Raw genomic sequence first — 13999 nt, 5'->3', positions numbered from 1 at the left:
ACTATGTACATTCCAGCTTCCCAAACAACAATCGCCTGAGAAGCCAGCACTGTGGGAAAGTCTCAGTTCATTTTTCCTGGGCATTATAAATAGAATCAGGGCTACAAGCAGGGCTGGAAGTGCGAAGGAAGGGGGGAAAGGCCATTTAATGGGCTGTGTTTGAACTTGAGCCCTGGCTGATGTCCAGCTTTCTGCAGAACATCTGGTCCCTTCCTGCCGAGCGAGGAGCAGCAGCATTGCACTGGGAACTGGGAAGCCCCAGCCCAGGGCTGCCTGTTGGAGCCCAGAGCCCCGAGCCTGCTGGGGCGTCACACCCCAGGCTGCTGCATGTGTCACTCAGGAGGCTGCCCTGGCACTCAGAAGCTGCCTCTGCCAGCCCAGGGGTGAGACCAGTGTGAGGTTCTGCAGCCTCCAGCCCTGGGGGCTGGCATCCATAGGGACTCCAGAGCTCCTCATCCAGAGGCTGCTCAGTCCCTGACCTCACTGAAGGCTCAGCACACACCGAGCTCTCTTGCAGGACTGGACCCCACAGGTTCTTCCATCTGCCTGCTTCTCCAGGAGCCTCATCTTTGGCTGTGTGACTTCCCTTATGGATACACGGCTCACCAAAAGCCCTTGCAGAGCCCTCTCATGGGCAGCTCCACATTCTGTTATCCATGTGTTTGCTCATTCTTTACTCCAGCTCCTATTTATCTGGGTTATGAGCCTGTTGTATTTTATGCATCAGCAACATACCTTCAGCAGGATATAGAATCATCATGTTGGGATGGTTTGGGTTGGAGGGGACCTTATATCCCATCTAATTGCAACCCCTCTGCCATGGGCAGGGACACCTTCCACGATCCCAGGTTGCTCCAAGCCCTGTCCAACCTGGCCTTGGACTCTTCAATCCATGAGGTACCCACAGCTTCTCCAGGCAGCCTGGTTCCCAGGGCCTCACCACCCTCACAGGCAGCAATCTCTTCCCAATTTCTTACCTCTACTCTGAAATAAATAGGGCCAGGAAACCAGACTCTCTGTAAGTGACCAAGTGCAACAGGACAAAATCCGGCTCTGGTTGATGGTATATGATTCCCTGTAGTCCTGCTTTTTCATCTTTTTATTATACATCAGTTTGTTATATTGGAGGTCTGAATTGCACTAAAGGCCTCTCGTTTGCATATAGTCCATGTGCAGGTTTTTCTGGGTGCAGCAGGTGTGCTTTCCCTCAGGAAGGGTCAGGGATACAGGGTAAGTAATGGAGGGAAAGAACAGACAACAGGAGCATTTATAAAGACATACAACATTAACAACTGGGATCAACTGGATGAACGTACAGGCACTAACAGCTTGTAGCTAACTGGGTGGGCATACAAACATTAACAACTGTAACAACTTGTCGCTTCCCACAGCCCAGGCTGCCGGCTGAGACCTGCCCCACACGGCTGTGGGGGGAGAACCGGGAGCCTGAGGGGGGAACCGGGACCCAGGAGATAAACGGGAGCCCGAGGAGAGAAGAAGAAGCCCGCGGGGAATACCGGGGCCCTGGGAATAAACGGGAGCCCCAGGAGAGCCGGTAACCCGAGGGGAGAAGCAGGGGAAAGCCGAGAACCCGAGGAGAATCAGGCCATGAGCGGAACCGGGAGCCTCAGGCGCGCTCCCCGCTCCCCTCAGAGACGCAGGGGGCGCGCGCCCGCACCGCTCGGTGACGTCACGGGCGGGGGCGCGGCCGGGCGCGCGCCTTTGTTTTGGGCGGCAGGTTCCCAGGCCGCCCGCGCGGCGCGGGGCGGGGCCGGGCCGGGTGCGCGCGGCGCGGGGGGCGTGTCCGCGCGCGGGCCCGCGGGGTCAGTCGGAGCGCGGCGCCGAGCGGAGCGGAGCGGAGGCGGGACACGGCCGGGACACAGCCGGGCACCAGCGCCAGCGGCACCGCAGCGAGCGCACCATGATAAACACCCAGGACAGGTGTGCAGCGCGCTCCCCTCGCTCCTCGGCGCGGCGGCGGCGTTGGCGGCGGGCGGGCCCGGGGCGCGGGCGGGCGCTGAGGCGGCGAGGAGGCCGCGGGACGTGAGGAGGTCGCTCTGCCTTTCCCCGCTTAAAATTCCTACGGAGGCGTTGCTTCCCCCTGGAGGAAGCCCCGGAGTGGGCCTGAGCTCCCTCCCCGCGCCCCCCGCACCTCTCTCTGTTTCTCCAGGCAGGCTGGGTGTCAGCAGGAACGAACTTGTGTATTTTTCTCACCTGACCGATTTATCTCATGTGTCGCTTCCTTGTTTAGAGTCCCCAGAGTATCATTTTCTGCACCTCTGTCGCCGATAAGAGCCCAGGGGATGCATATCGAGCAGCTTCGGTTCTTGTCCGTGGCCTGTGTGGGGGATGCTTGAGCTGTGCTGTGTTCATCACATGGTTATCTACAATTTACTCCTCAAATCGGGCTCCTGGATATGTGACTAGCAATAGTAGTAATTATTATTGTTGTTTAGTGTAACTGCATCTCCAGAGCCTGTTCTGGAAGGGGCAGAAAGGAAAACAAACAAAGCAGTCATTTCTTCAAAGTCAGGGAGCTCTGTGGATCCTTCCGTCTGGTCTAAGTGTTCAGAACTAAGCAAACCCCCGAAACACGAGGCAGTGTGTCGATTCCAGCCCCCGATGTGCTGCTGGTGGTCTCAGCCTGGCTTGTGTGTGCCTGGGAGCAGTGATGATGGGCTTCTGGAGCCGCCCTTTGCCCTCAGCAGGGACAGGGCACGGGCTTGGCAGCGCCGGGAGCTTAGTGAGTTAAAATTACACCCGCGGGATAAAGGCGGAACATCCATTTCCAGCTCCCCTTTCAGGCAGGGCACAGATCAGCAGCTTCTGCTGAGGAGTTTCTCCACGGAAAGGCCTCGGTGATCTAAATGCGTCTGAATTTTAACCAAGCTGCAGGAAAGCAACTCCTCCTAGGAGGACAGACGTCAGAAGGGAGCACAAGCGTAACTTTTTAGCTATAAACAGGCTCAGGGAGAGACACCGTTTGCCAAGGATGGATGGAGGGATCAGGCATTGTTGGGTGTTGGCGTGAATTTGTTCCCAGGGAGCTGAAGCACAGCTGGAGAAAGCAAAAGCCCTTTTAATCTGTGCCCCACACGCACTCTCCTCTCTGAGGGTGCTGCTCTCCTTGCTCTGATCCTTGGGGGGATAGTGGTGGTGTGCAGGGACCCTGATTTTGGTGGGGAGTAGTGGAGGTGTGCAGATTTGGGCCAGGGATGTGCAGGCAGCAGCTGAAGGGGGTGATGTTTTGATTTCTGCATGTGCCAGAGGAAGTGAAACCGGGAAGTGTCTTTGGCTGTTTTTCGTGAAAACTGCCTCTCTGTTTCAATTTTTTTTTTTCCCCCACAACTCCACTTCATTATCCAGTTTCTCGATTCCTTGGCCGCAAGTTGGAAAGAGCTATCAATAGTACATTGTTGGCTGGAGGGTAGAGGGAGGAGGGAAGGGAATAACAAAGCTGCCAACAGCTTTCGGGGGTGGGGACAGCACAAAGTGCTTTGTCATCCTCTCAACATCCACTACTACTGAACACACACTGGCCCATTGATAGCCCCAGGCACACCAGGGAGCACAGAACACGCTGCTTTGCCACCAGACATCTCCTGGTGTATTTAAACTGCCTTTTCTCCAAGAGCTGCCTGCTCTAGCACGTGGGAATGCTGCCCCAGAGACCCGTCTAGCAGACCTGGGGGAGGCAATGAATATGTAGAGGAAGAATATTAGTTTCCTGTTGAAAGATGGTTTTGGTGGTAGGTGGTAAGCAGGGATCTGTGGTGAATTCTACTTTGTGCATTTGTGAGTTTTTGGCACTCAGAAATGCCAAATTTTAGTAGTTTGTTTGCAACTGGCACAGGCAAGTTACAAGGCCAGGTTGGATGGGGCTTGGAGCAACCTGGTGTAGTGGAAGGTGTTCTTGCCTGTGGCAGGGGGTGGAACTGGATGGGTTCTAAGGCCTCCCCTGGCCCAAACCAGAGCTTTTGTGGTGCTGAGAGAGGAACCAAGGCTCCAGCAGTAAAATACTTTGATGAGCTTCTTAAAAGCTGGAGCAGGTATTAAAGCCTGTGTCCAAAGCAATTGTGGAAGACTGTGTGTAGGACTCCCAAACAGACTTGGAAACTGCAAGGCAAATGTGTTTTCTTGTTATTCAAATCTGCTCTGAGGGGTGAATTTGTAATTTTTAGGGTTGGTGTGGAGGATGCTTGCATGGTGCTTCATCTGGGTGTGAAAGTGTTGCCATGGATGTTGTAGAGCATTGGTTGAAGAGCCAACCCTTTCACTTCTGGGTTTGAAAATGTGAAACTTAAACCTCCTCTTCCTGGGCCCTGTTGATCTACTTGTAGGTATTTGTCTCTAGAAAATGTGTGCTGGTCTGGTCATGTGTTCCCAGCCATCTGTTCCTGGCAGCCTTCCAGGCCTCTCTTATTAGCATGAGGTTGCTCAGCACTCTCTGGGTTCCTGGCTCTAGCCCCTCCTCCACTCCTGACAAACCCTGCTGGGTTCTGGTGCCACTGGGGCAGTGGGTGGTTTCAGAGCTGACATCTGGGTGCTGCGGAGCAGCAAGGATATGAATGATTTGGGGTTTCAAAGCTGGAGCCTCCTGAACGTGATCCCTGCTATTATAACATGTGTTCTCTCTCTTCTCTTGCAGTAGTATTTTACCCTTGAGTAACTGTCCCCAGCTGCAGTGCTGCAGGCACATTGTTCCAGGGCCTCTGTGGTGCTCCTGATGCCCCTCACCCACTGTCGAAGATCCCCGGTGGGCGAGGGGGTGGCAGGGATCCTTCTCTTTCAGCTCTGATATATAAGGTGAGAAAGATTTTACTTCTAAACATTGACCTGTACCTGTGTTACAACTCTCTTCAGTTCCTTTCACAGTCTGCTGGGAATAAATGCAACAAACTCCAAGATAGTAAGTGGGAGAACAGGTAATTTTTCAGGGACTGAGCTGCAGATAGGTCTCTCCTGCTTAAATATCACCTGTTTGTTAAGAAATGAAAGACCATTGTGCAGCAGATCATTCACTAGCCTGTCTGCAGAGGCTATTTTACACAGAGCCTGCATTATCAAATGTGAAAGGGCCTGGGAGCTGCCTGAACCAAGGTGCAGATGGGAGAGGCAGCCATCCAGCTCCCAGACAGGACTGTTTCTAGAACATGAGCACAGGCAGGACAAGATCAGGAAGGGTTTCTGGCTGCAGTCTTGCAGCTGTCTCATTTTATGTTCCTCTTCACTCCATGGGACCTTTTCTTTCAGATGAGGAGACCTTGCTGCTCCTTCCTGCAGAGTAACTGGCATTTGTGTGACCTGGTCACATCTGTCTCCTTTCTGGGACAAGGGCTGCTCCTCCATTTAGATGAGGCAGATTGAATTTATGCTCACTTTGCAGATTTGTCTGTTGAGCCAGGGGTGTTGCCATAGGTGCTAGACCTGATTTTTAATTAACCTGTGTGCGACACACAAACATTACCTGATGAAAAGATACAGACCCTTTTGGGCCACAGCTCCCAGAGTCTTCTCTTGGAGACTGAGAGGATCACAGACCTCATGGTTGTTTTCAGTTTCCTTTGGTGAGTTTTCAGCACTTTACTCATTTGCTTCCCTTGCAAAATGTCAACCTCTTAAATCTCCAGTGGTAAGGTCCCTTTGAGGTGAATTGTCACAGATGTTTGGGAGGTACAAACTGCAGAGAAGCAGCACAGTGGGCTTCCTGTCACAGAAAGAAGATATAAAAATAGCTTCAAGATGGCTCTGGACAAGTAGTGAATCCCCTCTGGGTGGGAAATGGGACCCTGCAGCTGGAATTCCTGCCAGCCAGTATTGCCAAGCCTTGTGTGTGCACCAGGCAAGTCCCAGAGGCAGCAAATGGGCTCAGTGTGGAGGAGGAAGGTGGAAGGAATCATGATTTGTAGACTTTGGAGTGTTTGATTCCAGTACAGGCCTGAACTTGCACAGATTTTGGCAGAGGGGATGTCATTCAGAGAGCTGCATTCCCAGGATGGAATTCCTCATGGATTTATTGCTTGACAAAACTAGAAGAATCTCTCAGAAAATCAGCCCCTTCTGTAACAAAAAATCATGGAATAGTTTAGGTTGGAAAAACCCTGTAAGGACATTGAGTCCAGCTGTTCCACCAGCACTGTCCATGTTCAGCACTAACCCATGTCCCCAGGTGCCAAATCCACAGGGTTTTTAAACCCCTCCAGTGATGGTGACTCCATTCACCATTTCTCTGGGCAACCTCTGCCAGGGCTGGGCAGTCCTTTCAGTGAAAACACTTTCCCTAATATCCAACCTCCTCTGGCCTGGAAATGGTTGAGGTACTTTACTCTGATCCCATCCCTTGTTCCCTGGGAGCAGAGTGTGATTCCCACCTGCCTGCACCCTCCTGTCAAGGAGTTGTAGAAAGCAAGAAGATCCCCCATGAACCTTCTTTTCTCCAGGCTGAGCCCCCCCAGCTGCTCCTCATGAGTCTTGTGCTCCAGACCCTTCCCCACCTCTGTTCTCTTCTCTGGACATGCTCCAGCCCTCAATATCTGTCTTGGAATGAGGAGTCCAGAACTGCCTCCAGGATTTGAGGTGTGTCAGGCCTTGGAGTGGTTCCAGAGTTGTGTCTGCCCCCTCAGTCACCTGCTCAGTCTGGCAGTGCTGTCGTTACAGCAGCTGAACTTTTCAGCCAGCAGCCACCAGCATGACCTCGAAAGGCATCTGGATCTGAAAGCTTAAGCCCTTTTTCCAGCTGTATCAGCTGTTCCAGTCCAAGGCATGACCTTTCTGAACACACCTGCCTCTGCCAGTGCATGCAGCACTGCTGTAAATATGGGCTTTCTGTAAGGGTTGTCATTTTTGTGTTAAGAGACTTAAAGCTCAGCCTTCCACCCAGGGAGCTTTGCTGGAGCTGGGAATAACACAGTGACCAGAGTGGCTGCTGCCAGCTGAGATGTGCCCTGGCTGGCAGACAGGGCAGGAGGCTGCAGGTGTAGCACATGCCAGCAGCAGGTGCTTCCCCAGCTTTCTCCAGCCTCTTGGCTGGGGTGGACCATAACATCCTTCCTTCTGACCCTGCTAACACACCAGGGCCTCCCCCCATCCTTCCTGGGACATCTGAGAAGCACAGCAGGGCTGGAAAATCTTGTGCTCAATGAAATGGAACCAAGTGGAAGTTGGTCCTTGTGGCTTTGTGTTGCTGAAATGGAGCTGGAGGGTCAGGGAGCCAGGGTTTGGGCAGCTGTGTGGAATTCAGTCTGGTGGCAGGGAGTTTTGCCCACAGGAGCATGGCAGGGGGCTTTTGTGTGGGCATTTTTCCAGGGCAAACTGAAACTTGAGTGCTTGTTGTGCAAACAGGATTTTGCTTTGAGCAGCTTTCACAGAATTTTGGGCTGCTCTTGCTGCTTCACAGGAGCAGCCCACAGAGCCTTTCCCTTCCCTGGCATCTCTGTTTGGATGCCTAGAAATAAAGTGTCAGCTGCCCCAGCCAGGCAGTGTAAATGTAATTCCCACTGAACTGGGGGAACTGGTTCTGCTAATCCCTGTGGTCCTGCTGCCACAGGAGAGGTTTCAGTGGAACAACCTCACTGGGTTTCGAGCACTGGACATCAAACTTCTGCTGACAAGGAAGTTCTGAACCAAAAGCTCAGAATGCTTTTCCCTTCCTATGGCAGTGCTGGTCCTCCCACTCAAAGGGACACCTCCCATGTGTAAATCCCAGCCTGCTTTCCTTACCTTGCTCACCCAGCTTTAGTTTGTGAGCATGGGAAAAGCATGATCTGTGAGCTTTTCTGGAGGGAAGGATGTTTTCTGGAACAGAAACACTTTCTGCACTGTAATAACTGTGAAGGGTCCTGTAAAGTCACTCCTGAATGAGATGCACATAAGACCATTGGATGTGTTTCTGTTAAGAACTTCTGTATTATTCAGCTCTGCCTCTCTCTCCTGGCTCCATCACAACCAGAGCTTGACCTCACTGGAGCAGCTCTCAGTGCATTTCTTGGTGCATTCAGACTTCCTTCAAACTTGATGAATAAAGTTGTTTCCTACAGGATATTTATTCTGGTGAAGTGTAAACTTGTTTTTCAGCTCAGTTTTGTGGGCTTTCAATGAAAGGCAGCTTCCTCTGCTTGGCTTTCAGATGCCAAGCCACTCCCAATTTGCACATGGTATTACTTTGTCACCAGTGTGAATGTTTTAAGACAGGAGGTAATAGGAATTAAAGCATTGGGACAGTGGCTTGAGGAACTTGAAAGGAGTTGGTGAATTAATTGCCCTGTTAAAATATAAAATATCTGGAGGCTGGACAGCTGCTCACCCAATGATCCAGTGGAGCAAACCACTGCCCACCCACCTGCTGTGAAGGGAGTGACACATGGCTCTCCAGGTGCTCTCAGGACTTTGGGTATCTGTTTTACTTCTGCCCTTCAAAGCTGTGCAGGTGCCTGTGAGTGTGAGGGACAGGGACACAGGAGCTCTCACCAAGCACGGGGACAGTTCAGCTTTGCTGCAGTAACAGCCTTAACTCAGGGCTCTGCTTCATTCACTGGGGCTCATTCCACTGAAACATGGAAATCATTACTGGGCAAGCCAAGTGCCTGCAGGAATTGTCTGAAGGAATGGAGCTTTAACCACAGAATTGTTTTCTAGGAACTGCTGAGCTGATCTCAAGCAATCTGCATGCTTGGCATCCTCATGGGGCAGGACTGGGGAGGGATGTGTGTGTTTGTGGGCTCTAGAGAAGACCCTCTCACGAGCTTTAGATCTGCTCTGGAATTTCCCTGCACTCTGTTTTCTTCCCTTACAGCAGGAGGCAAACCATTGGTTGTAAAATCTGGGAAAGCAATTTGTGGTCACTCCTGGAACAGAAAGGTTGTGTTGGGAATGGGGGAGGCACCGAAACTGATTGGGCTGCAGCAGAAGCTCTGTGTTGGGGAGCCTGCAGTGAGGGAGTGGAGTCTTCTACTTATAAATTTAATATTAATATATAAAACTGCATTCCTTTAACAGGAAAACATTTAACAAGAATTCACTCTGAGGGCTGAGAACTGTGTGATGTGTCACTGAGCCAGCAAAAGGGGAAGGGAAAAGCCTAATCCTCTTCTCAGTAAAGCCTTAAGACCATTTATTTGCATTTGCTTTCTCCAGTTGTCCCTGGCTGTTCAGGACTTTACATTTTTCATTTTCTCAGGATGAGAAGATCACTGTTAGCCAAGATGTCCCAGTGCATGAAGGGAAGCCTCACATTGTGCACTTCCAGTACAAGGTCACAGAGGTGAAGACCTCCTCCTGGGACGCAGTGCTCTCAAACCAGAGCCTCTTTGTGGAAATCCCTGATGGATTATTAGCTGATGGAAGCAAAGAGGGGTAAGTTCTGGATCCCAAAGGGGCAGCCATGGCTCCTGGGGGGCAGGACTAGGCTTATATAGGTGATGGTGGGTCAACACCCCATCCCTGGAAGTGTTCCAGCCAGGTTGAATGGGGCTTGGAGCAACATGATCTAGTGGCAAGTGTCCCTGCCCATGGCAGGAGTTGGAATGAGATGAGTTTTAAGGTCCCAACCAAATGAAACCACCCTGGGGTTCTGTGCTGTGTGCAGGGGAAATGGGCTGTGCAGCTCTGTGTGTGGTTTGTGCACATTCTGCTCCCTGGTCTGTGGAGTCCCCCATAGGAATATTTTTCCTCAGTGATATTCCAGATGAGTTATCATTTTTTGAGTCCCAACACTAAAAAAACAAGCAATAAATGAGTAAAGGAAATCTTTGCATACTTAAGTATAGAAAGCCAACGAGATTTTCTCTGCTATTTTATTAAGCTTATCTTGGTGATTTTCCTCTCTTTCAGGAACTAAAAACCCCTCCATCCTATTGATGCTTTCCTCATCAGTAGGTGGGTCTGCTCTTGGAGCACTGCCACACTGGCACCAGGCTCTGCCAGGAGCTCTAATTTTTCTCTTGGCAGAATCCAGTCATGTTTTGTCCAGACAGCTCTGCTATGGGAAGTTTGTGTAAACGCAGTTTCCAGAGCAGCTCCTTCCTGCCAAGTGCTGTGCCAGAGGTCTCCACTGCAGTGTAGATGTGGCTTTGCTAGATTCCTCTCTAGAGCAGTCAGCTCCTCCTGAATCCCCAAATAGGTTTCATCCCTTAGTGACAACAGCTAATTAAGGAAAAACCCATCGCTGGGCACCTTCAGGAAGTGGCAGTGTTGTTACTGTCTCACACTTGTCTCATTTGATTCTGAATCCAGATAAATGTTTCTGTAGTTTCTCCAGTTGGCTCATAAATCTCTGAGCTCTCCCTGGAATGGGTCCTTCTGGGAGGGGATTTATTTGCCAGTGTCATTGTGACTTAAAAGTGCAATTTTGTCAGGTTATTTTTAGCTGGGTGAAACAGCCGAGGAGAGGCCAGAGGCCATAATTAAAGTAGTTCATTAACATATTAACAGAACCCTTGCAAATTTAATCTCCTGCTCTGTGCTGCCAGCTGGTTACTGAGATGTGGAGTGAAGGCTGTTTGTCACTGCTCTGTCAGCGCCAGTGGTTGCAAGTGATAGCAGTTGATTGGTGTGCCACCCTGGAGGCTTGCAGAGGGGTTACTGCAGCACCACTTCTATCAAGAGGTGGCAAAAATAATCCAGCTGGAAAGGCAGGAAGCAAGGATTCAGGGAGTAGCAGCTGTGCCATCAAGCCAGTGCACTCAGGAAATGGCTTGGCTTGCACACACGTTCTCTGGAGATGGTCTGTTCTCCTTTTCTGCCTGCCATGAGCTTGGTTCTGGGCAGTTTTCCTTTCCAAAAAGTACAGAACTCCCAGATCCCCCATGTGCATTGCCAGGGAATGCAGCCTGGCCCGGGAGCAGCTGTGATACTCTGCTTCCTGCCTATGAAGGCTTCAGTCTCAAAGCACCGTGGGTGGGGAGGGTGTTTGTGGCTGTGAGGACAGGAACTTACCCTGGCTCAGAGCAAGGACAGCTCTTGAATCTGCAGGGCAGGAAGCCCATTGTTTCAGCACCCATTGTTTGCTGGAAGAGGACTGTAAACAATCTTTGTGTCTGAAAACATCCAAACAGTTGATAATGCTCAGAGGCTTCCTCAGGACAGGACTTCCCAGAGCTGATGTCCTTTTGTCTTACCCCTCCTTGGCAGGTTGTCAGCACTGCTGGAGTTTGCTGAAGAAAAAATGAAAGTCAACTATGTCTTCATCTGCTTCAGAAAAAGCAGAGAAGATCGAGGTGAGGGCTGGCCCACGCTCGGGATTGCTCCTGACATCCCACACGGTGCTGCTGAAGCTGTAAAGAACTAATCCCAGGGCAAAACTCACAGGACCCTCCTAGTGCAAGGATTGTTGTGCATAATTATTATGGGAATAGTTTTGTGTAGAGGAAATAAGCCCTTTTTGGAGGGTAACGGTAAGGAAGTGTTGTGGTTTCTCCAGATCTGCCAGATAGGGCTTGGAGCAGCCTAATCTAGTGGAAGTTGCTCCAGCCCATGGCAGTGGGGTGGAACTCAGTGAGCTTTAAGGTCCCTTCCAGCCCATACCAATGTGGGATTCCACAGGATTCCATTCATCTCCTTTGCTGCCCTGCCATTAAATACTCTGGTGCAAAAAGCTGCTCCTAAATGATTTGAGGCAATTTTCTCACCTAGTGTCAGTTAATATTCCCCTTCTGGTGAGCAGTGGAGTCTTTTTGGCACCAGGCTGCTGTGACACGGAAGGTGAAACTAGGGAGGAGTTATGAAATGCAAAACAAGCACTTACAGCCTGTTGCCCTGAAATTCATCAGCTTTCTAAAGATCTCCTGGCACTTCTGTCCTTTGCAGGCTTACAGGTAATCCTGGCCATGGCTGGAGATGCTTATGGCTTTGGGGGCTGCATTAGGATCTAAAGATAGACCAGCTGGGTGAGGGATTACAGCCCAGGGGGCTGGGGGATGTACCAGGCTGGGAACATGTCTCTCTAAATCCCACCCGAGTCAGGCTGTATCCTAGCGAGTAATTCCAGCCCCAATGCTAATTTTACTCCACAGCTTTGTGAGCTGTCCCAGCTTCTCTGAAATGAAAGGCAGAGCTAAAAGCTAAAGCAGAGCTGAGCCCAGGAAGATGTCATCATCCCTCATTACCATGCCTGGAATAATTTCCAAATCAAGTCCTGTTATGTCACCACTAGCACTGGTTTCGTAGGTGGCCTCCATGGAGGCTGGGGACAGAGGACAGCCATTGCCAGGGCTTGTTGGTAGGAGTTCTGGAGTGGATCCAGGTCATTGTTTATGCAGCTGAAATTCAGTGCTGCCAGAAAATATCTTCAGGGGCTCCTCTGCATGGTCTGCACACTGAGTGTGTCCTGAAGCTGATTGCCTGAGGGTGCCATAGGGATGGGACACTGCACCAGAGTGTCACAGGGCAGCTTCAGTGACATGGTGCCACAGAACTGTATCTGTCTGGGCTGACCCCACTCTGAATTCCCACATGTAACCCAAAGTGGCTTTCCCAGGATCTCACTCTGACCTGTGCAGAGCTGTCTGGAGTTTCCACTGAGCTCCAGCACCTCCTTGTGGAGACAGCAAATGTCTGCCTTGTCCCAAAGCAGCTTTGTCTTCACTGCTGTCTCCTCTCTGTGCTCAAAGGTGTTGGGGCAGGACAAAACCTATGGCATGGCCACGTGCATCGTGGAAAGCAGGGATGTGCAGCTGGTGCAGGCAGACAACCAACCATTGCTGTATCTCACAGAATTGCATGAGAAGCATGGACAAAGCTGCTCAGTTGCACAGCTGAAATCCCTTCACACTTAGGAGCATCTGTGATGAGCACAGGAGGAGACTGAAATCCCTGTTGGAGAGAGCTGTGCTTCCCTGCATAGGAAGCTCTGGATGCACTCATGGGGTGTGCCATGCATTTCCCACATATTGTCCCACACGTTGATGGCTGAAGGGAGAGGTGAAGAGGGTCACTCCTGGTAGTAACAGATCTCCTTCTCTTTGGTAGCTCCACTCCTGAAGACATTCAGCTTCTTGGGCTTTGAGATCGTGCGGCCCGGCCATCCCGCGGTGCCGTCGCGGCCAGACGTGATGTTCATGGTGTACCCCCTGGAGCAGAGCTCTTCCTCCGACGAAGAATAGCTGCACAAGGGAACTCCAGGGAGCCTGACATGCTGTGGAGAGGAGAGAACCACCTCCTTTCCTGAGGAGAGGGAAGCAGAGCTTCTGTTGGACTGCAGGCGCATTTCTCATTGTTAGATTGGGCTGTGTACCCCCAGAGTTGACTCTCATTGAAACATGTTGCCTAGAGAACTATCTATCACACATGTAATCATCACTAGGAAAAGGAAGATGTTTATGAACTGGCATAGGAGCTCTTCCCATGCAGCTGCATGGTGTGGGAGCCCCGAGGTCGGTACCACCTTCGGGACTCCTCCGAACCCCCACTGGTGCCTCCTGCCTGCCCAGCGTGGGCTCAGCTGGGACATGACCCATTCATTTCCCACTCATGACCTTAAAAACAGCCTGGCTTGGTGTGGGGCACATGCAGGAGACACTCAAGTTTATCCTTTAACACTACATTAAACTCCCCGTGCATCTCCACTCCAGTGCTGGTTTAACTGGCCTAACCTTTTTTTCTGAAACTTCTTGCTCTTCCAGCTTTTGTTTTATGCAGTCTTAAGCCTGTTCCATGTTTCCACTACACTATCACAGCATTCAATAAAAGGGGCATTCAGATGAACTTCACACACCTGGGGCTGTTTATTTGGGAGGAGCAGTTTCCTGACCTGCACCATGATGGTGCAAAGAGTCAAGAAGAGCTCCTGCCTTTACCCTCCACCCCAGGATGGATCTGGAAACACCCCAAGCCCTCACCTCTGTTCCTTCTCACCTTCCTACAGGGATGAGCTCAAGGCTTGAGATGCCACCAGTGGCTGTATCCAAACCAAAGGGTTGTGTGGGGGCAGGTGCTGGGTGCTCTCCCCAGGCTTTTCCAGGAAGGGGCCATAGTGCTGGCAGTAGGTCATGGCTCAGTCCAGCCC

The 13999-nt window shown here is 51.2% G+C and overlaps 1 protein-coding gene across 1 annotated transcript; it reads left to right on the top strand.

The window, feature by feature from the left end:
• Nucleotides 1-1791: 1791 nt before the first annotated feature.
• Nucleotides 1792-13703, top strand: OAZ2 (ornithine decarboxylase antizyme 2). Its single transcript, XM_079317912.1, is given in 6 exon segments — nt 1792-1941; nt 4649-4724; nt 4726-4806; nt 9176-9351; nt 11128-11213; nt 12964-13703. Coding segments are annotated over 6 exon segments (573 nt in total). The 5' UTR covers nt 1792-1921; the 3' UTR covers nt 13098-13703.
• Nucleotides 13704-13999: the final 296 nt, after the last annotated feature.

This window comes from Erithacus rubecula (genome assembly GCF_903797595.1).
Source record: "Erithacus rubecula genome assembly, chromosome: 14".
NCBI classification, from domain to species: Eukaryota; Metazoa; Chordata; class Aves; order Passeriformes; family Muscicapidae; genus Erithacus; species Erithacus rubecula.
The sequence above is the reverse complement of the archived record's forward strand: the minus strand, read 5'-3'. Positions and strand labels throughout refer to the sequence as shown.